Raw genomic sequence first — 23,291 nt, 5'->3', positions numbered from 1 at the left:
CCACTTTCCACTCACATCTGCTGTCTTCAGCAGCTTACAACTTCAGCAAGGATTCCCTCTTTGACCTGAAATTTCCTATGACTGAACTTGTCTTGAGTTGAAGTTTGCTGAAAATTTGATCTAAAAGAGGTCACCTAATATGAATCATTATGAGGGAGGAAAAAAACTCGTTATCTCAAAAAGCTTTCACTGCTATGTTGCAAGGGTTTAGAGCAGGCATGGGAACTTGGAAATTAAAAAGAAGTTTTAATTTCACCAAGAACTTTTCTACACTTGAGTTACTATAAAGAAAGCCACTCTTTGCACTGCAGGATTCATTACACACTTAGGTTAAGGTTTTCATAACACTGCAGGGGCTTCAGGCATAAGACATGCCTGATTTCAGGTTGGGCTTGGATGCCACATCCTTCTAAGCTCCTCTGAACTTTTCGGCTTTCACACGTCCCAGGAGGCACCTCCAAGGAAACGTGGAATTAAAACTCCAGAGCAGATAGAAACCAAAACTACTCAAATGCCTTTGAACCTAGAGGAACAAACACCAGGCACTGAATCACGACCTGCATTTGCCTGACTTTGCTACCGGGCAAAGCAAGCGCTGTTTCTCAGCTGCACCTCTGCAAGTATTCATAGCTGGTAGTCATGCTTCAATTACGTGATCATTTTCTGCTTTGGAAGCAGGTGCCCCGCCATGAGGGAGGGACCAGGGAGACTAGATATGGCTGGAATCCTAATCAATTAACAGGATTTATCTGGAAGTAATGTTTCTCTAGCACCCTCAGCCCCACCACCACACTGTGCCATGGATGGGGTCCACTGCACCCAGTGTCAGTGTCTGCGTCTCACCAAGCCACCGTGATTTCTGCTATGAGAATAGGCAGCATTCCGGGGACAGGTGTCTCAGCCAGCTCAGCTGAAGCACATCAGAGGACCTTCCATAGCCTGCAGCAGAAAAGGAGATAATGGGGCTGAAATAGCAACCCCTGAAATCTCCGGCTGCCAGGACCAAATAAATATTTCAGAGCTGAGCTCAGCAGGTCAGATGGAGCACAAGCACAGGGCAGGGCCCGTACCTCCAGCAGCTTACTCCTGCCTCGCTGGCCACCCCAGGTTTTTCCCTTCATGAGACGTGACACCACAAAATCACCTACCTTCTGATTTAGAGAGCTGACTGTACACATCCGTGCTTACCCTTGGCGGGGTTTGCTGACAGCGCCATATCACGCCAACAAGACTCACGACCAAGTTGCAGACCACAGCCAAGAGATGTGAACTGGAAAGACCAAATTTTGAGGGGAAACGTGTCTGGCCAAGTGTGCCGCAGATACCGGCAGCAGAAACCTCTGCACAGGGCTGTCGGCATGTGCTGCTCCAGCACGACGGTGACCGCAGCTCTGTGTCACCGCTGGTGGCCCTCGGAGGGGACTGGCGGCACCTCCGGGCTCCCTCTATGGGCAAACCTCATTTTTGGCTGCCGCTCCTGGCTTGGCTTCACACTTTGGCCAGAGCTGCGGTTGAGTGGGAGGCAGGGATTAGTTGATGCAGATGGTGTTGGTGTGGAGATTTCACTGCTAATCCCTGCAGCCTGGGTGCTCACCCATCCCACAGCAGGCAGATAAACTGGGCGTTTAATTTCCAGCATCAATAGCCCTGCAGAGAGTGGGGGGACTAAGGGCTTAAGAAACATAACACTAAGGCTCAGTGTGTTAAATAAGGCACCAGGGAAACACGTGTGTGCATGACCCAACACTGCATTCACACCTCTGGTGCATGACCGAGCTCTGGTGGCAGGACAGATGAGCTGGGTGATGGGACCAGCGGGCAGGCTCTCTGTATTGGGTCACCCAACCCAAAACAGCCAGAACTGGGGCTCTTGTTCTCACTCCCACATAGAAGGGATGAGCCCAGGTAGATTAGGAGGGCCATGGCTTGAGAGGAGGCAACAGGGAACGTATGAGACTACATGCCTCAGCTGCCCAAGTTGGATTCCCCGAATCATTATTTTTATTACCTGTGATCTTTAATCTCAAAATGAGCATGATGTCCCTCAATAGAGGCTGCACACTCCCCATTTCCCAGTAGGAGCTGAAGTTTATGCTCTCACCTGTTTCGCAGGATTCATCTAAAAAGTCAGGTGCTGGTCTTGGTCACACTGACATGATCAGCTTTGTTATCTGATTCTTTCCCACCAAGGTAAGTTTCAATCAGCACGTTATCAGGGCCATTCTGGGGAAAGCCCAGCTACCTCTCACTCACATATGGGCTCCTTCTTCCCTAAACAATGTAGGTTGCATTTGCACGCTGTACACTGCTGCCTGGTAGGTCTTCCATAGGTAAGGCCACAAAGACATAGAGGTAGCTGGCCTCCTTTCCTTTCAGATCCCCTGGGTCCAAGCCCTTCTTAGCGTATGGTGTTTTGGAACGGCATCACATAGCCAAACTAGAGGGTTACAGAAGCATCGCATACTTGTGTACCCTGTGCACTATTTCCCCCGTGTTTATAGGAAATCAGGCTGGAAGGGATCTTGGAAAGGAGCTTAGTGCATCTGTGGCCTCTTGCTCAGCCCCAGTGTAGCAGCACCTCTACTTGAACCATTCCTGATCAGTGATTGCCTAACCTATTCCTGAAGGTCTGCATGTTAAAATTAAGCTCATTATTCTCTTCTGTGGCCAAGGAAAAAAAAAAAAGCTTATTTCTTTCTTCTTTGAAACTACCATGTCTTCTAGACTCTACAGCATTTTATGCATCCCAATATATCAGGTTCTTGGCACCAACATGGCATTTATTGGCTCATGTTGAGCTTGTGATGCACTTGCTCAATGACAAGTCTCTTCCTAAAGGACTAATTCTCTCCCCATCAGTCTCCAACTAAGGCAGATGATTTCCCCCACTTTAGTTCAAAGGTTTATACACAACATGATTGAACTGGATACTATTTAATTCAGATTATTTCCTCAGTTCTAGCTTAGTCTTTTGAACACTCATGGCCCTCCTCAATTGGCTATCACCTACCAATATTAGTAGGAAGATACTCTGTTTTCTTACCCAGCCTGCTAATCAAAGGGGTGACCAGTGCTGGACCGAGGACAAACCCCTGTGGGAATCCTGCTCTCTTCATGCTCCCCATATCACAACTGCTCTCTAAGTAGGGCTTTTCCAAGCAAGTATTCACCCACTACTTCATAATTTCATTTCTAGACCACTTTTTTAGCACGCTTACGAGAGAGTTATGTGCAACTGTATCAAAAGGCTTAATAACCTCAAGATAAAACACACCTGCAGTTCATTTCCTAACCACAAATCCCATTACCTGTCAAAGAGCAGCATTAGTTTGGCCTGGCATGATTTGGCTTGTAGTTTTGGTATTGGTTTATTGTGATATGACTTTTGCTTGATCATCTGTCCCTGCAGCTTTCTGGGAACTATGGCTTTCCCTGGTTTCTCCTTTTCTTTCTCCCACTTTTTTTTTTTTTTTTTTACTCTTTTCAGTTTTCTTCACCTGTTCTCCAAGATTTCCCAGAAGGAATCCAATATACTGGCTCAGTTCAACTGACCTCAGTCATCTAACATCAAGACACCTGGAGCTGAGCTTGGCAATTTAGGCTTGCTTTAGACTCATCAGAGAGCAATAGGCACATTTAGACCACAGTTAATATTTATTAATCTTAATCCCAAGTAATCCTAATTCCTGCAGAAGCTCAGACTTAGTCCCATCTATAGCAGATGAATCATGACCTAAAGGAATCCAAAATTTGTTTTACCCAGTTTGCATTTAACATTATTTCTTCAAGATATAGAAATCCTTTTCCAGGCTGTCTTCCCATGGGATCTTCCCTATCGAGCCCCTAACATTTCTCAAGAAACCTGACTTGAGTATTGCAATCTTTATTCTATGGTCTCCTTCCTTTTTTTTCCCCTAAGTATCAGAAACTCCATCATTTTCATCCACTCCCCAATTTTCAATCAGTTCTTTTCCATCAGCAAGAATGAAGCCTGGAAATAAAATATAATAGCAAATAATATTATATAAATATTAGCAAATATTATTAAATTAAACAGTGGCAGAGACTGTTTTCTAGAACTGAAACCACTTGGCACAGTCTGGCCATGTTGCTAGCATTAAAAGCTCCTAGCCTCCAAAACGAGATGGTTATATCACAACTGCTTCTTGGCCCATGCACGCTCCTGAATCATGGCCAAAAGTTGTTTGGGAGAGAGCTGGTTAAGCCCATCAAAACTGTGCCAAGGACTAATCCAATAATATAGCTAGCTGAGGTGTAGTGCCCAAGTCTGGGCCCTGGCACTGTTTATTTTATAAGAGCAGATATAGCTTCAGTGTCCACGTGGATGAGCATCCAAGAACTGGATGACTTCTGTGGTAACATCGCAGATTCAGGCTGTTGGTCATATTCAGCTGATCCCCACAAACATCTCCGCCTTTGGGATTTGTAGGTCCAGATCTTCCATCCATAGGGTTAGCTGACCACTCACTGCCAAAACAATTTTCTTAACGTTGACAGCAGACTGATGTTGCTCCTTTGCATCCCACTCCTTTCTACCCCTCTCCCACCTACTTCCACCAGCCCCGCATGGCTCCTCTTACCTGAAGTCCTTTGGCGGGGACAAGGAAGCCACACGCTTGTTTATCCAAAGCAAAGCCCTATGGGGACAGTTTATTTGGTGTGAAGACAGCCCATGTGGGCCAAAGAGCAGCTAAATGAAGAAGTTGCCTTTCTAGGCTTTCCCAGCTTTTGTGGTGCTTCTGCCTATACATCCCCGCAAACATCTATCTGCTGCCTTCCATGTCCTAAGCTACTGAGTTACAAGCTCTTTTTCACAGAATCACAGAATCGTATAGGTTTGAAAAGACCTTTAAGATCATCAAGTCCAACCGTAAACCTAACACTACCAAGTCCACCACTACACCATGTCCCCAAGCACCTCATCCAAATGTCTTTTAACTTGTCCCTGTCCCCTTGTACAACAGGGAATTGCACTTGCACTTAGGAGCAGGGATGCTGGAGGACCTGGTGGCTGCCAGCCAGCTGCTCTGCTCACCATCCACAGTCCCACCAACCCTCCCACAAGCTACAGACCATCCACAGACCCACCAGCCAAGTCAGGTTCTCTCCGAGGATCAGGGATTTGCTTTTCCCTTGTCAGCAAAGACCCCACTCCCAAGGGCCTGAGCAATCGCAAAGGATATACCGAGGTGGCCACCAGCACACGGAGGACGTAGATAGCTACATCCGACCATCCGAGGCAATTGGATAGTAAAATAAACCAGAGGTTTACCTACCCTGGAGCTCCTCCTCGTGTCTTGTCATGGGAAATACAATATTAGCAGCTCCCCAGCTGTAGGACAGGGAAAACACAAAGGCCTCAGCAGAAAGAGAAAAGGAGATGGCTCCAAAAAGCCACTCTCACCAAATGCCCTCACTGCTCCTTGCTGTGACCTGCGAAGGGGAACAGCCTCCAAAAGTCAGAGAGAAGTGGAGAGAGAGGAAGATGACAGTATCCCCGTTCCTACAGCAAGACAATGTCAGAGCTGCAGAAATTACCAGGGAACTTCTTATAAGCACCCAGGCACCTTTCCAGAAGAAAAAGGTTGGTTGCTTTGCCCACGAATGAGTTGGTAAGAAAACACCAGCTACACCCTGACAAAGGCACCTGGGTTTGCTTGGCCCATCACTCCTGCCCAGGGCCTTTGCGGCATGGAGCCACCATGGCGGTGGCCATGCAGGAGCAGAGCACGCTGGCTCAGCTTCCCTCCCAGCCCCACAAAGCTCAGGACCAGAGCTGCGTAATAAAACCACCGAGACAGAACCACTCTGACCATCTGTGTGTTTAACTCACCTTCACCAGTCTTTGCAGTTTTACGAGCCAGACGCTGGCCGTAGGTCTGAGGTCATTCTGCAGAAGTGCAAAACCAGAGATCTTTAGGAGGCTGCAAACATGCAAAATCCTCTCCAAACCTGAAAATCTGCTGTCATAGTTGTGTTGGATGAGGGGAGCTCAGAAATCAGGCTTTTATAAATCAACAGGTCTGTTTGCAGAAGAAAAATGGGGGGTTCCCACCCTCCCTGTGCAATGAGATGCTACCAAGTCCTCTTAGCCACTGGGATGTGTAGCTCCGGGTGGGCAGAGGCCACATAGCTGCGATGGGAGAGGCAGGAGCTGCCCACATTTATTACCAGCCCAGCCCAAGGGCATTTCTGCAAGTGCCTCGTCCACCGAGACAAAGGTACCATGGTGGAAGGACGTGCCCAACACCATCCCCGAGCCCAAAGGGGCAGGGAGCTGCCTGAAGGCTTTCCACAGCAGCACCGCTCCCCAGGAGACTGCAGAGCTGCATCCCCAGAAGTCGGAACAGTTTAAATCCAAGTAAGCAGCAAGTCATGGGGGAAACAGTATCTAGGCATTTTTATTAGTCAAATCAATATTTATGGCATCCAGAAACAAGGGAACATGAACTGCGCAGGTGCCTGGACATGGGCAGGGTCAACAGCAAACAGCCTGTGCTGATCAGGGTCTTCTCCAAAGCTTAACCTCAAATTTGCCAAGACAAAAAAAAAAAAAAAAAAAAAAAGAATTAAAAAAAAAAATCCCAAACCTTCAGCAGCTCTGGCATCACAAGCAGCCGAGACTGGTCTGACTGCACATTCAGCTTTTCTTGACAACCATCCCAAACCATGAGAGCTTGCCGGTTTCTAGGAACAGCCTTTCTCCAAGAAGTGGTCACCTATGTGTTCCCAGAAAGCAAGACGGTTCAACAAATCCCCCAAGAGCAAGGGAAGGCTTTTACGGTCTCAGTAGCTTGTGGTTACCTTCCACAGGACACAGGAAGATTTGCAGCAGCTCAGCCAGCAGGACGTACAGGGGATGCAGGATCCCAGGTCCCATAGCTTTGACCTTTCTTTGCTACAGAAGGTTCCCTCCCATTTGTGGTGGCCCTGGTATATTCATACAAGCACGATCCCAAACTGAAGGCAGCTGGAGACCAAACCCACCTGCACCAGGGATATGTCTCCTGGGCAGCTCTGAGCATCCAGGTCCTTCCCACCTGCTTGGGGCCAAAAATCCCAGCAGGGCTGTGAAATCTAGAAACCAAGCTGACCCATGGGTGATGGAGCAGGTCAGACTACACTTGCCCCTCCATCACCAGAATTGTCCTCCACAAGGTGGGTAGGGAAAAAAAAAAGACTGGTCACAGCCAACAGGACAGGCACTAGGCATCTTGTGAGACAATCAAATCTAGGTTATCTAACTGGGAAAAAAGGAAAAAAAAAAGGGGGACAAATAAAAGCTTCACTACTAACAGTGGAGCTCCCATATTGCTTCTTACCACCACTGCTACTGAATGTTGGATTCCTAAATCCAAATATTTTTATTCAAAGGCTGGAACTATTACCTCCAAAGCTAAAAACAATACATTAAGAACATCGATAATTTGCACTTAAGTTTTTCCTTTCGGCTCCTTGCAGAAACAAACCTCTTCCCGAATACTCCAGTTTGGAGGCAACAACAGTAAAAGAGCTTCCAGAGCTCCTGGCTTTTTTGGTGCCAGTAATGCACAGCAAGGAAGGACTGTAAAGTGCACAGACTTGAGCTCTGCAAAGTTCAGCTCAGCCAGATGAAGCGTTCAGGAGAGAGATGAAGGCAAACACAAAGAGTCTCCAGACTGAGAGTCCACGAGAGTTTGGGCTCTTCCGCCCAGAGGCTCAGATTAGGAAGATAATGTCATCAGACACCATGATCTGGTTGTCATCTTGCATGTGGGCCAACGCCACCTTCACTTCAGCCAGCGAGAAGGGCTCAGGGTTGTCACGGTTGATGGACTCCATCACATTCTTCAGACCCACGGACTGGGCATGGGAAGCTTTGAAGACCTCCAGGAGAGCAGCCTTGAACGCTTTCAACCTGGTCAGGGAAGGTGAGAAGTAATCACCCTTGCAGACCACACACACAAGTCCTTCCTCTTACGTCCCAGCCCAGAATCTCCCACCTCTTCCCCATTCCAGAAGTGGCACCCAGCAGGAAAGCCAAAACCGGAGCTGGGAGCATCCACCACAGATGCATCTCCAGCATCGGACAACAGCTTGGACCCACCAGGGTGGGGTGGGACACGCAGGGACAGAGCCCCCACTCACCTCGGCTCAGCTAACTCTGGCTTCTTTGCTTCGCCAGCGGCTGGGGCTTCGGGCGTCTTTGGAGTGTGTGCCTGGACTGGAGCAGAAGAAAGAGTTACCTTCAACCTGCCGGGTGTCCAAGCACCCAGAGAACAAAAGCACTTGGGGTGGGTGATGCCAAACTCCCTCCCAACGTTGTAACTTCTGCAGCAGTTTGGAAGTGGATAGAAAAAAAAAATAACCAGCAATACTAACTCTCCTGCCCAACACAGCCATGGAGGGTTTCAAAAAAAATTCATCTTGATTTGTGGGGCGGGATGGTGCTGCACCACGCCAGGGACCCCAAAGCATCGCTGCTCCCCAGGGCATGCAGACCCACCAGGGCAGAAGGCAGCAGCACCCTCGGGAGCCAGGTGCCACTGAAACCCCAGGGACTCACCCTCTGGCATCTCCTCCTCGGCATCACTGAAGTCGTACGGGTCGTAGGAGTCCCCCTCACCTCCTGTGCGTGCCTTCTTTCTCCTGGGTGGGGGAAGAAGAGATCATCCCTGCTCCAGCCAAACCGCAGACCTCAGGACCACCCTCCAAACCCTGAGCTCCTGGAGACATCTGGTCAAGACCATGCAGGGTACCTGCGGCTCATAGGTAAGCCACTCTCCAGCCACAAATCCCTGCCCGTGGCACGGGACCCAAGCTGGCAGCAGCCCTGAGAGTTGTGGACTGTCAAAGGATCACAGAAGGGTTTGGGTTGGATTATCCAGTCCAACACCCCTGCCACGGGCAGGGTCATTTTTGCCTAGATCAGGTTTGCTCAAAGCCCCATCCAACCTGGCCTTGAACACCTCCAGGGATGGGGCATCCACCACTTCTCTGAGCAACCTGTTCCAGTGTCTCACTACCCTTATCATAATTTTTTTTTCCCTATGTCCAATCTAAATCTACCCTCCAGGTGGGGTCTTCTCACCAGAGCGGAGTAAAGGGAAGAATCACCTCCCTCGACCTGCTGGCCATGCTTCTTTTGACACAGCCCAGGATACGGTTGACTTTCTGGGCTGCAAGCACACATTGCCAGCCCATATCCAGTTTTTCATCCACCAGTACACCCAAGTGCTTCTCCACTGGGCTGCTCTGAATCCATCCATCACCCAGTCCGTACCAATACTGGGGATTGCTCTGACACAGGCACTGGACCTCGCACTTGGCCTTGTTGAACTTCATGAGGTTTGCACAGGTATTAAATAGTACTGGTCCCAGTACAGACCCCCGAGGGACACCACTCGTTACTGGTCTTCGTTTGGACATTGAGTCCCTGACTTTAACTCTTTGGACATGGCCATCCAGCCAGTTCCTTATCCGTGAAATAACCATGTCCCTCTATTACAAATTGGGGGGGGGGGGAGAAATGATCCACTAAGTTGAGCAAAACATGGAGTATTTCCCCAAGGCCAGCACTGCCTGCTGCAACCTCAGAAGAGGCTGGTGCCCCTTGCATGACATCCCCCTCTCCCTTGCTCTGGCTCCTACCTCCTTGTCCTGCGCTCCTCCTTGGGCTGCGACTCCTCGTCATCCTCTTTCTCGGTCTCCGAGTCGTCCTCCGCCTGCTTTCTGCGCTTCTTCTCCTTCTCCAGCACCTGTGTGGCAAAGACAGGATGGACTCAGACCACTTTTCCACTCAAGCTGCTTTTCAGGGACCCAAGATCCCACCACTGCCCCATACGCACGCTGTCACCAGGAAAGGACCCCACCAGCAGCCTGGGGTGCTCAGCCTGCACCAAACCCATCCCTTTCAATGACAAGCTTAGGACCTCCCGAGCACCGAGGGACACCTTCCCCCCCACCTTTTTGAAGTAGGCGAACTGCACCAGCTCCAAGGCCGCCTCGGCGTCCTGCAGATCGACTGTCTTGTTCATCCTGGCCTTGGCGTGGGCCGTGGAGAGGCGGATCAGGGTCTCCAGCGTACGGGCTGTGACTGGGGAGGTCTGGTGGGGAACAGAGAGAGGTGTCTCTGAGAGGCTGACCCACACTGCAGCTTCCCATCAAGGGTGGAAAACACCCGTAAGGGGACAGGGGAGCCTGTGCCTCAGTTTCCCTCCTCCTGGCCTGAGAGGAAGCTGCTCCCAGGGCTCACCCTGGCGATGTCCGAGTTCATCTGGCTCTGGCTGCGCAGGCGGGAGTACTCCTCTGCTATGTAGCTTGCTGACTCCTGGGTCAAGACAGGCTTAATCATCTTTGCTACGTGGATGTACTTCCTCATGAACTCCATGCTGACGATCTTCTCCCTGCAGGGGATGCATGCACACCCGTGTCCTCCAAGGTGGGGATGAGCAAAGGGTGTTTGCAGAAGTGGGCTTCCCACCTTTTACCCTTCATGGCTGTCCAGGCATGTGGGGAATTCAGCTCCAGGAGATGTTCCCCACCTGCCTGGCATGCCAGATCAAGCCCAGAGCAGGGCTCCCTTGGCACCCTGCCCGTGTACCTCCCCAGGGACCACCTGGAGCATCACTGGCACCAGCAATCAGCCACTGCCTGGATACTCAAGCCAAACCCATCAACTCACAATGCTGGAAACCCCCAGAGAAGTCCAGGGGATGTGGGATGGGGGACTCACTTGCGGCGGTTGGGCCCATGCAGGAGGTCATCGTGTTTCTCATACACTTGGAGGTCCTGTTCCTCCTCCTGCACGAAGTTGGGGTCCTCCGTAGCCAGGATCTCCACGGCACTGCCCAGGGGCATGGCTGGAGAGGGGAGGGTCACAGAGAATGGGCTTTTAGCCTCTTGCAGCATTGCTGGAGCGACTTCCAAAAGCAGCTCTCAACAAAGCCAGGGATGCTGAACCCAATGAGCTGTGACCAAGAGGTGACAACCCACCAAGGAAGGACAGGGATGAGCAACAAGGCAGCTGCACAATTACAAGCAACTCACCGTCCCCATCCTGCTCATTGGGGTTGCGGTAGCGGTGCATCCGCAGGACATGGTCCGAGATCTCCCTGTCCTGCTCGGGGTCCATCTGGTCTAGCACAATGAAGAGCAGGTCGAAGCGGGAGAGCAAGGAATCCTGCAGGCCAATGTTCTCCATGGGCGTCTTATACTGGTCATACTGCAAGAGGATGAGATAAGGGGTTACAGGAGACCCTCATGGGCCAGTCTTGCCTGCCAGGGAGGCTGGGAGGACCTCCTCAGGCCAGGCCTTAGAGGATGAATGCCCAGGCAGCTGGACACCACACTAAACCCAGCCTGCTGCAGCAGTAATGCTTCTTTTCCCCATCCTGGAAGGTGGGAGTACCTCTCATTTGCAAGGAAAACAAATATTTTTTATGATCCCAGATCAGAAACCAAGACTGAGGCTTGCCACCAGGATGAGGGTCCACTGGGCTGTCCCAAGACCCCCAAGCAGAACCGAGCCAGGGTGAGAAACCCCACAAGCCCCTCTCTCCTCCAGGAGGTCCATGAGCAGCAACAGAGACCAAACCAACCAGGTCTTCTCTGCCCCATAGATGCCAGTCCCAGCAAGAACCAAGTCACTTGTTTGGGGGGATCTATTGGGTTTTACCAGCTGCCTCCTCCACCAAGACAGCTCCCAGCATCCCTCCCTGAGGAGGGGACCACCAAACGCCAGCACTCACCCGGCCGTAGACAGGGTTGGCCGCCGCCAGGACGCTGCAGCGGGAGTTGAGGCGGGCATGGATGCCGGCCTTGGCGATGGTGACGCGGCCCTGCTCCATCACCTCGTGGATGGCCGTGCGGTCAATGTCAGACATCTTGTCGAACTCGTCAATGCACACCACCCCCCGGTCGGCCAACACCATGGCCCCTGCTTCCAGGCGCCGTTCGCCTGGGATGGGGTGGGAGAAAAAGAGTGTCAACCACCATTCAGCAGCCCCATGCATCTCCCTCCCTGCTGTCCCCCTCCACCACAGCACCAGCCCTGTGATGAGGCTAAGCCTCAAAAAGCAGCAGCAACCTTCAGGGCTGCCCATCTCCTACCCAACTTGACAGCAGAAAGAGGACACTTAGGATGAGGAGCAAGCACATAAGGAAGACAACAAGATCCAGGCTGCTGCTAGCTCTCACATGGGGTGCACCAAGTAGAAGAAGAGTAGAGAAGACCACCACCTAACAGAGCTGGAGGAAATACCCCTAAACACCACTATCATTGCCATAAAGCTTCTGGAAGGAGCAAGTCCTGCAAGCATCACTGCAGAACAAACAGCAGCCCCGGGTCTTGCAGAGTCCCTCCCAGGTGTTAACAAGCATCCCTCTGCCAGCTCCCACCAGGAACCAGCCCGCTCCTCACCGGTTTCTTGGTCCGTGGTGACAGCGGCTGTCAGACCAACACCGGAGGAGCCTCTGCCAGTGGTGGGGATGGCGCGGGGCGCGGTGCTGAGCACATACCGCAGCAGCTGAGACTTGGCAACGGAAGGGTCTCCTGAAATGGACAAGACTGCATTTAATAATCACACATCACCTGGATAACGTGTCCAGTTTGGGGCTCCTCAGTGGGGAAAAAAGAAGGGGACAGAGAAGTGGGTTTGTTCAGCCTTCAGAAAGGAAGGTGATCAGATGATCTCCTTGCCTTCCTCAATGACCCAATGGGAAGAAATAGAGAAGATGGAGTCAGAGTTTTGAGAGGTGGATGGTGATGGGACTAGAGGCAACGGAGACAACTTGGAACACAGGAAATCCCAAACAGATGGTAGAAGAAAAAGAAATCTCCTTGAGGGTGGTCAAACACTGGGATAGTGGCCCACAGAGATCATGGGATCCCATCCCTGGAGATGTTCAAAACCAACGGGACAAGTCCCAAAGCAACCTGATCTACCAGTGACACTGGCTCTGCCCTGCGCGCATGCTTGGACCAGAGGCCTCCAGAGGTCCCGTTTAACCTCAATTACTCAGTGAAACTAAGTCCGGGAAAATGGTCCTTCATCTCACCCCCCGACAACACCAACTGAGGGTGCCTCTGCCCAGCCTTTCCAGACCTATCAGCAAGATGTTGATGTCTCCTCGGATGCGGCTCCCATTCTCCAGGACCTTCTCCACCCCTCCGAGCAGCATGCAGAGAAGGGCCTTCTTGATGTACTCGTGCCCATGGATGCTGGGAGCCAGGGATCTCGCCAGCTGGTCAAAGATATCCTAAGGCAGAAGAGGCAAAGCACGGCCCATCAGATGGACTGTAGCAAATAAGAACAAGGAGCAATACTCCACAAGTCCATTTCAGCACAAAAAAGGAGCTTACTCCTATCACAGAACCACACAGATGAAAGTTATTTAGAAAGGAGAAGACCGTTTGCCAGAGTTTTCTTTCAATGGGGCTCTGAAGTCCTAGACCATCCTGACTGTCACGGTCACCCAAGCAAGCACTGGAAGCAGCAAACCCTGTGAGAGGAAGGCTTTCTCCTGTCCATGCTATGAAGCAAAGGTCTGAGCATAAGACCAGGCTGGGGCAGACCTCCATATCTCATTCCCCTTTTGGGTTTGAAGAGGAAAGAGGGAGGTGTTTCTCCTGCAGAGAAAATTCTTTGGCAACCAGCTGGCAGGGTCAGGACACACACAGCACGGACAGATCTCTGTCTCGACAGCTATGCACAGCAGAGCTGCCAGCAGGCAGAAAGGATACTCTGCTGGCAGTACAGAAGCAGCAACAAAAAAAAACAGGACTGATCAAAGTCTAAGCAGAAAATGCAAAGAAAGTGAGTGGAAAATCCAGCAATGCCACTAAGAGAGTTGAAGAGTTACTTGCAACCCAACAAGACACCTCCTTAGCCACATGCCAAGCCTTAAAGCTGCTCTAGCTGAAACCTCATGCTCTGATACAAGCCTGCCTTCTAGATGTAAGATTTAAATACCTTGGAACGACTCTTGCTGAATCTCTTGATCTTGGCCACATCAGCAGCAGAGTAGAGAGGCCGGACGTCTTTGCTCATCTGCTTCACATGGCAGGCAATGAGGATAGTCCTGGAGAAGGGACACAGCCATGATGAGGTCTGCAAACCCCACAGAGCCTACAGATCACAGCAACACAGTAGAAACTTCTACAGGGTCATCACTTGCTCTAGGAAGTACTGAAGGGGGCTGGAAAGCTTCAAAAGCTGTAGCCCCCTCTATCTGACTGCACTGGGCCATCAATGGAGCATCTTTAAGAGCATCCAACCCCCTCTGTGCGCAGCTGGAGCTCACAGCTGCACACTGGTGCTAAGGAGCAAAGTGCAAACCACTTCCAAGTCATTCAAACCAATGTTTGATCCAGCTCCGTGATAGCCACCTGCCTGCCCTAGATCTCATCTTCCAGAGATGTGACCCGACTAAAAAGGGTGGGAGAGCTGAAGTCAAGACAAAAGAAGGCTCACCTGAAAGTCCCTGAAGTGTAACCCCCTTTCTTTCCGGGCAGGCAGCGGTACGTCCCCACCACCTGGATGCGGTCCCCAGGCTTCACCTTGTCCACCAGGTCATCATCCAGAATGACATCCACCGAGCGTGGCAGCTGCCCTGCTGGTGCCTTCTCAGGCATCTCCTGGATGGTGATGGTCTGATGGTCCTTGTAGATGGAGAGGCCAAACTCTGTCTCCAAGGGGTTATTCTCTTCATCCTAGAGGAGGAACCCCAACAAAAAGACTAGCACCATTTTTCAGGAGCACAGGGAGAAGATGTGGGTCAGCTGAGCAGTAGGAAGACAGGCTGCGTCACCCAACATACACAACTGCTGGAAAGGGTTGCTTTATCAGGACTGCTGGAGACTGGGGTTCACCAGCTCCACAGCCACCCCAGTCTAAAGCTGCCAACACCCATCACTGCTGGTACATTAGGTCTCTCCCAGCCCTGTCCCCACTGCAGGCAGTGGTGACACACCACCCATGCAGCAGGCTGCGTGCACAATGGGGACAAAGCTCAGGTCAGCCTTCCTGCATTCCCTAATATGGAGCAAACCCTCTACCCAAGGGTGCATGCACCCTCCAGGACAGCACAGGCATGCCCATGCTGACCTGGCTCCCAGGAGCAACAAGACTGGCTGACAACCCCCCAAGAAACCATGTTCCAGCAGAACCAAGATCATAACTAGCATCTGAACTAGCAGGTTTGGTGTCCTTGTGTCCAACAGAGACTTTCTTCACATGTTCCTAGTAGCTCTCTGGGACTGTCACACGTGTGATGTGTCCTCTCTCTGCTCCATGGGCTATGTTGGCAGAGGGAGAAGGGATGCACAGGGATTTGAGACCCTGGGCTCAAAGCTGGCACATTCGCCCCAGAGGAACCTGCTGATGCTTCCCACAAGGCTGCTTCACCTCACCTTCGTAGGGTAGACAGAGCTGGATGGGAAAGCATCCAGGGAGGTCATGTCCGTATATCGGCGCTCAATAGTCTTCTTGGTAGCTGGGCAATAATGGACGCTCCGGACGATCTTTGGACGAACCAGAGAGCCTGGGGTTGGAAGAAACAGGAGTTAGCGGCAGGGACATCCCACCCATCTGTCAGCAGACAGTACCCAACAGGGTCTCCACTGCTAAACTGCACTTGGGACACAACCTGCTGCCAACCATGGCCAGGATTTGCTGAGCTCAGAGACCATCCCAACACTCAAGACCTTCTGCCAAGCCCCCTGTTCCCTTCGCCCAGGTTGCCAGGACGTACCATGGCTCCTGGTGGACTCCAGCCCCTCCGCAGCAAACACCTGGACCCACCACCCCCAAAGCCCCTGGATCTTCCCCCAGCCTCACATTTTGTCACGATGCCCTCCACACAGACAATGCAGCTGAGGAAACAGGCCGTCAGCGTCCGCGGCGACACGTGCTTGGAGCCAAAGCTGCCCTCCAGCCCGATGTAGAAGTCCTCATACTGCTTGGCGTAGGTGGCATCGACGGAGGCGACGAAATCCTTCAGGGCGCGCTGGAAGGCGATCAGCTCCTCAAAGGCGTTGCTCAAGAGCCTGCAACAGAGGGACGTGACGATGTGGATCGATCAGCAGCCCCTTCTGCCTTCCTCCTCAAGGCCTACCCATGCTTCCACGTGCTCTGCGAGTTTACTAGGAGCAAGAGGTGAAAAACCCCCAAAGCCCATCATAGCTCTGTGTCAGGTCCACCCACACCAACAGCCAGGAGCTGAACAAACCCAGCCACCTCTGAAAAACCTCACATGTCCCTGTGCAGATTGGCAAGTCTGGTCCAAAAGATCCCCAAGCATCCTAAAAAAGGAGACGATTTACATCGTGCAATTAACCCCAGGTTGCTGCAAAAGGTTTTTGCCAAATCACGGGTTTGCAAGCTTGGGAGGGATGGGTGTCACGGGGGGAGAGGGAGCAGGTCCACCTTTTACATGGGACCTGATGCACAGGACAAGGCTTGGCCCTTCCCTGCCACAAAGGAGCTACAAAACCAGGGCTGGACCTCTGAAATCCCGCTTAGGGCACGGTGCCAAAGGCGAAGCCCACCGCCCCACACCAACCGGCTGGCTCGCTTCTCGTTCTTCCGCCGCAGGTCGTTGATGCTGACGAGGAGGCGGTACTGGTTGTCGCTGATCATGTCCCGGACTTTGCTGTGATAAATCCCTTGATCTTCCTGAAAGAAGGGGTAGGGGAAAAACACCCAAAAAAACCAACTCACTTTGCATGACCGCCTGGCTGAGACATCTCCCCCCAGGCGCTGATTCCTGCAGAGCTCCACTCCCTTTAGCCCCACCGACCAAGCGGGGGGGGGGGACACAGGGACCTGGGGACCGGGGACATAGCGGAGGGGATACAGCACCCGCGGCCCCCAGCGCAGCCCCGCTCCCGGCCTCACCTCATCGTCCAGAAAATCGAGGTAGTCGCGCTGCGCCTCCCGCAGCTCCGCGTCCTCCAGTCCGCCTGCCGGCGCCGCCATGCTGCCGGCCGCTCGGGGAGGCCGGGGCGGGGAGGGCCGCGGAGAACCCGCCGCTGCTGCTGCTGCAAGAGGGAAGGCGGTAAGAGCCGAGGGGAGCCGACCTGGCCCCGCAGCGGCCCCGGCAGCGCCCGCGATCCGACCCGCTGCGACCCGACCCGACACCCCCCCCCACCGGCAGCCTCCGCGCTGCCGCTTGGCGCCAAAACCGGGAGCCTTTCCCGCCACCGAGCGGGAGTCCCGCCTCCCTCCCGCCCCTCGGCGCTTCTCATTGGTCGGCCCCACCCCGCGCCAGCCAATGGAGCAGCGATAGAGTTAGAGGGAGGGACGTGCAACAGCGCCAGCCAATCAGTGTGAGGGGGGGAGGTGGGAGGAGCCGCCCTCCTGGGCGCCCGCGTGGGCGGTGGCGGCCGCGCTGGGGCCGGGGGGTCCGGGGGTCCCGGAGGTGCCGGGCTCGGCCCCGAGACCGACCGGTTGAAAATACCATTTTATTAAAAAAAAACAAACCAAAACAAAAAGCGCAAAACCGAAAAACCAAAACCACTTTTTATTTTTCTCTTGCATTTTGGGGAGCTCCGTTTCCGGGTGGTTTTGCCCCAAAACATACAGGCTGGGCGTCGCTTTTCCCTTTCGGATGGTGGATGAAGCCCTCCTGGCCCGGCACGAGTCCAGGAGCTGGGGGCTGATGACAGAGAAGCGACAGGTCCCGGGGCGTTTGCCATGAAACGGATGATTTTGGCTGTGTCCTCTGAGAGGGGTTGCAGGCAGAAGTCACAGGACAGCGGGGACAGCGGTGTCACACCATACGAGGCAACCAGCCGCTCCCCCTTAAACATTATTTTCGATATCCCTTCAAAATCTTTATCTAAACTCAGTTTAAAAACAGAAAAAAGACTAAAAAGCTAGACAAAACTATTCTGATCAGCAAGACGTAGCGGGCATCCAAACTTGGCTGTGTCCCCTGGGTGATATTATAGCTAAAAGCAGTTTTTCCAGGGTTGGTAGTAAATATTCACCCAAGGCCCGATCGGCTGTGCGAAACGCCGAGGCACAAACCTTCACGCTGCCCGATCTCACCAGAGGGAGCAGCTTCGATTCGTGTTTTGGAAGAGGAGCAGGAAACAGCCCCTGCCCTGTTTCCCCTTTTCCGTTTGGCTGGACCAGATCCCTCTAAAATCGTTGGGAATGATGCCGGTAACCGCTGTGGCTGGTTTAGGATAGATATATGTAGCCCAAGTCCTGGATATTTGTCCCACTTCTGCGAGATTTTCTCACGTTGTTCTGCATCAAAGTGAAAGTTCAGATTTTCCTTCTCAAGCATTCGGGCCTTCCTCTAGAATAACCTGATGGAGTATTAAATTTGGCAGCTTGGCAGGAATGAAGGATTTCATGCTCTGTTGCTGTTTTCTTTCCTTTTTTTTCCCCTTTTTTTTCTTTTTTCTTTTTTTCCTTTTTATTTCATTTTTTTTTCAATCTTCCAGGTTGTTCTGCAAACTCCAGAGCTGCTCTCCACAGCCGGAATAGCCTCCCTGCCTCTGCACGCTCAGCAGCACCCATTTCCCTTCAGATGCTCCTCAAATCTACCCCTTCCCATGATTTTCTGGAGATTTCTCATTTTCATTGCAGCTGGCTTGAGTAGGGGCAGCAAGAGGAGGAGCGAACAGAGAAACCTTTGGTGTGCCCCTGCCACACTCACCGGGTCATTGCAAGATATTTGAGTGGGCACATCAGCTCTAAGGATATAAACTGGCTGGAGGAATCAGTCTGTGTAAGTCCCCGAAGGAAATATAATATATCCTATATAAGTGTTCAGAACCCGACATGAAATTTCACCTCTGAGGCAGTTTTTCTCTCTCTGCAGTAGGCAGACTGTTAAATCCAGGAATGAACACAGTCCCCATGCTTTATTGCAGATAAAATATGGATGGAAAAAATAAAATATGGATGGAAAAAATAAAATATGGATGCAAAGCAACCCGTGAGTACAGCTGGCAGTACAGAGCACAGAGCGGTACCAGGGTGGGATTCAGACACATATATCTAGATCGCACATAGATCTCACCTACATTTAGGTGGTCAAAATGAATCCCAGCCCATAAAGACGTTGTAAATCGCTGCGGTGCTCCTCCTGCCGCAGACAGCGAGATCTGTGTGAACAGAGCTGGCAGGGACCCATCGCTCCTGACCGCAAGGTAACAAGAGTTAGGGATAAAAATAGCCGCCCGTTGTTATTCATGACGGTCCCCTATAGCAACTGCTGCCGTGCTGTGGCTCTTGTCTGAATAATTAATTGGAGCAGGTCAGGCCAGGGAGGACAAAGGGATGGAGAGAGATGGAGAACGCCAGGATAACAGATGCCTTCCCTTTTAGGACTCCCCAGGATGCTGCCCAAGACCTCCAGGGCTTCACCTCCCTGCCACATCCCAGCGGTTACGGGGTGGAGAGTGCAGCACAGGCTCACAGAGACATTTAGCACCTCCTATCCACTGAAAAAAACAGGAATTAAGCACCTAAATACACAGAGAGCCGGGGCTGCAGAGCTCACAGAGAAATAGAAGAATCACGGGTGGGTGCAGGAGTAATTTCCATGGGTGAGTTGCACGCGAGGGGTGCTGGCCAGAACACCAGGGTGCATTTTCTCCTCCCTTCCTCACATCTCTGTGTGTCGGCATCCACATGTGCACTTGGTTTCTGAGATCCCTTTATGGGTACCCTGTGATCCCTCTCAGACTGTTTTTTTCTCACTTAGTTCAACAAAAAGTCAATTTTCAAGCCATAACTCAATTTTCAAGTTGCCATCTATTAGTTTTCCTGTAGCTGAGCAACCTTGTCTCACCCATGGAAGGCAGAGGAGAGGCTTGTGGCTCATTCACAGCTCCGAAAAATGGGGAGAGAGTACCCCAAATTCAACGGAGTGTCACCTCGTCATCAAGCAACACATTGGAGTTGAGGTTTTAAATACATTTGTAAGAAAATGGAAGGGTTATAACATGGAATTAAGTGTTTTGAATGAAAAAAAAAATCACTCTTTATAATTGAAACAATGTGGAGAAGGGAGACCACCTATGAGATGTTTTTGTCAGTGTAAATTTTAAGTTTTCTAAGGGATAAAAGGGGTTGTCCTTGCTGGTGTCTCCTGCAGCTGGACTTGCAGGAGCTGAACCCCAGCCAGGGAATTCACTCTCGCAAGAGGAGAATCGTCCTGACTCTCACAACTTCAGGACCACGTGTGGAAGACATATAATTTAGTGCTGAAGGAACCATTCTTAACCCTCTAATCTGACCTTTTCCCTAACATAGGCTGGAGAATTTCACCTGATCGCATCTGTACCCAGCTCAGGCATTTCTGACGTCATTTTCTTGAAGTATTTGCTATTCCCACGCACCGTGATAAATCTTTAAACTGATATAGCCCTTTTTGTTTTGCTAGTCTCAGGGAAGAAAAACACTGAAAACAACTATCAGTGAATATGAATGGAATTTCTTTACTTAAATGCATGGGGGCTGCTGGTATTTCACCAGGAGAGCACAGTAAAGTGGGTAAGAAGTTAAGACTCTGACCTTCAGCATGTTAGGATGGATCGTAGCCACCTCCTTACTTCCCAGAGCAGGAGCCTGGTACGCACGGAGCTGCTTTCCCTCCTAGATGCAGCTAGCATGGCGATGGGAGCATAAAATCTTGTTGCGGTTCTGCTTCTGATGCACGGCTACCCCAGATCCCACGGGTGATTCAGTCTCTTCTCCTACTGTGCAGAAGAAAAATACAGCAATTAATAAAAAAACAAAAGAAACCCACACAGGCAGCGCCTCCAGGCACAATAAAAAAATTAAGCCCTCCGGCGAATGAAACCAAAGGAGTGGCTGAAGCAACAAAGCTCCGGAGAGTGTGGCCAGGAGCATGTCTGCGTAATGTGGCAACCCAACCACATTTCCAGGGAAGTCCGAAGGGCCCAGATATAGATCGCCTGAGGTTTGGTGTTACTATTTCAGTCTGCTCATCTGCTATCATGAGTTCTGGTTGTTGCTAAAGACAGTGACAGCTGGTTCCTTTTTTTTTTTTCCCCGCCACATTTTCTCCACCCCCAAGCCTGGAAATGACCCATCTGTGTGCAAAGCATCGTCATCTCTGCAGCCAGATCTCCAGGACCCGCTTGCAGCCACAGGGCAGGATCCACTGCTCACTTCAGCAAGTGATGGCCAGCTTTGGAAGACGGGAAGCCGCAGCAATTCGTGTAAGCCACATTAGCAATCATCATCTGACTGTCACGATAGGTTCTCTGCTCTGCCCAAACCACAAAGAGGCAGGAAAGTCCTGACCCCAAATTGCCACATACCCCTTGTGCAACATGGAGGGAGCAGCTGAAGGTGGCAAAATTAACTGTATTGAGTGCTTCTCTCTGATTGCAGGGGCTGGACTTGGTAAGCCAAGGCTTTAGGGCTGTCTTTTTCTGAATTATTAGTTAAAGAAAGCGTATAAGCAGGATTCAAAACAATTGCAAGGAATTCATGTAGCCCATCACCCTGAGACTTGCCAGCATGCGTTATTACAGAGGAAGATAAAAGGAACCCCTGCATAAGAGTTGTGGATCACAAAGAAATTTCCCTCCTGAGCCCTGTTAGCTGGAGATTTTGTTTTGAAGCAAGAAGGTTTATATGCTCTCCAAAACTATCTTTTTTTTTTTGACATCCTTAGTATTACACATCTGTACGATCTTTTTGAAAACTTTCCAAACCATGAGTATCAATTCTTGTCCGGTGAAAAGGTTCAACAGACAGCAATGCACGGTGCAGAAAAATTCTCTTTTATCCAGTTACGATAATAACAGGTCAATATTCTTTATTACAAGCAAATACAGGGAAAAGGTGACTCAGCCTGCTTTCTGTATCTTGTTTGGTGTTTTGAACAACTCCGTCGTCTTTGGTGCAAAGCTGCTACGTTCCTCCTGAGCAGCACGGTCTGGACACGGTGTGTTTGGATGCATCTTGGTGAAGAGTGGCCCCGATCCCCAAAACAAGCTCCTCTTTTGGGGTGATAATTCAAAGCACCCAAAATAACGGGACAACCGGTTTGCAGCCTGCAAGAACAGAGTTTGCGTTGCATGACAGGGAGGGTGCATGCGGCCAGCAGGGCGAGGGAGGGGATTCTGCCCCTCGACTCCGCTCTGGTCAGACCCCCCCTGCAGCACTGCGTCCAGCTCTGGGGACCCCAGCACAGGAAAGACACGGACCTGTTGGAGCGGGTCCAGAGGAGGCCACAAAAACGATCAGAGGGATGGAACACCTCTGCTACAAGGAAGGGCTGAGACAGTTGGGGTTCTTCAGCTTGGAGAATTCTCTGGGGAGACCTTACTGCAGCCTTTCAGTACTTAAAGGGGGCTTATAAGAAAGATGGGGACAGCCTTTTCAGTGGGGCCTGTTGTGATAGGACAAGCGGTAATGGTTTTAAACTGAAAGAGGGGAGATTGAGACTAGATATAAGGAAGAAGTTGTTTACCCTGAGGGTGGTGAAACACTGGCCCAGGTTGCCCGGAGAGGTGGAAGATGCCCCATCCCTGGAAACATTCAAGGCCAGGTTGGACGGGGCTCGAGTTGAAGATGTCCCTGCTCATTGCAGGGGGTTGGACTAGATGGCCTTTTGTGGTGGGTTGACCCTGGCCGGACACCAGGTGCCCACCAAAGCCGCTCTATCACTCCCCTCCTCAGCTGGACAGGGGAGAGAAAATATAACAAAAGGCTCGTGGGTTGAGATAAGGACAGGGAGAGATCACTCACCAATTACTGTCACGGGCAAACCAGACTCGACTTGGGGAAATTAATTTATTACCAATCAAATCAGAGTAGGATAATGAGAAATAAAACCAAATCTTAAAACACCTTCCCCCACCCCTCCCTTCTTCCTGAGCTCAACTTCACTCCCGAATTCTCTACCTCCTCCCCCGCAGTGGTGCAGGGGGACGGGGAATGGGGGTTGCGGTCAATTCATCACACGTTGTCTCTGCTGCTCCTTCCTCCTCACACTCTTCCCCTGCTCCAGCGTGGGGTCCCTCCCATGGGAGACAGTCCTCCATGAACTTCTCCAACGTGAGTCCTTCCCATGGGCTGCAGTTCTTCACAAACTGCTCCAGCGTGGGTCCCTTCCATGGGGTGCAGTCCTTCAGGAACAGACTGCTCCAGCGTGGGTCCCCCATGGGGTCACAAGTCCTGCCAGCAAACCTGCTCCAGCGTGGGCTCCTCTCTCCACGGGTCCACAGGTCCTGCCAGGAGCCTGCTCCAGCGTGGGCTTCCCATGGGGTCACAGCCTCCTTCAGGCACCCA

General features: G+C 51.4%; 1 protein-coding gene across 1 annotated transcript; it reads right to left on the bottom strand.

The window, feature by feature from the left end:
- Positions 1-6,404: 6,404 nt before the first annotated feature.
- Positions 6,405-17,190, bottom strand: MCM3 (minichromosome maintenance complex component 3). Its single transcript, XM_072858297.1, has 17 exons — positions 16,899-17,190; positions 16,564-16,676; positions 15,840-16,048; positions 15,413-15,543; positions 14,475-14,713; positions 13,974-14,082; positions 13,107-13,260; positions 12,422-12,553; positions 11,751-11,959; positions 11,050-11,224; positions 10,736-10,862; positions 10,256-10,406; positions 9,966-10,106; positions 9,652-9,758; positions 8,567-8,649; positions 8,149-8,224; positions 6,405-7,918 (listed from the first exon to the last, which is right to left on the bottom strand). The coding sequence occupies exons 1-17, from the start codon at positions 16,977-16,979 to the stop codon at positions 7,720-7,722; spliced, it is 2,436 nt and encodes an 811-aa protein (XP_072714398.1). The 5' UTR covers positions 16,980-17,190; the 3' UTR covers positions 6,405-7,719.
- Positions 17,191-23,291: the final 6,101 nt, after the last annotated feature.

The sequence above is a fragment of the Ciconia boyciana genome, chromosome 3 (assembly GCF_034638445.1).
Source record: "Ciconia boyciana chromosome 3, ASM3463844v1, whole genome shotgun sequence".
In the NCBI taxonomy this organism is placed as follows: domain Eukaryota; kingdom Metazoa; phylum Chordata; class Aves; order Ciconiiformes; family Ciconiidae; genus Ciconia; species Ciconia boyciana.
The sequence above is the reverse complement of the archived record's forward strand: the minus strand, read 5'-3'. Positions and strand labels throughout refer to the sequence as shown.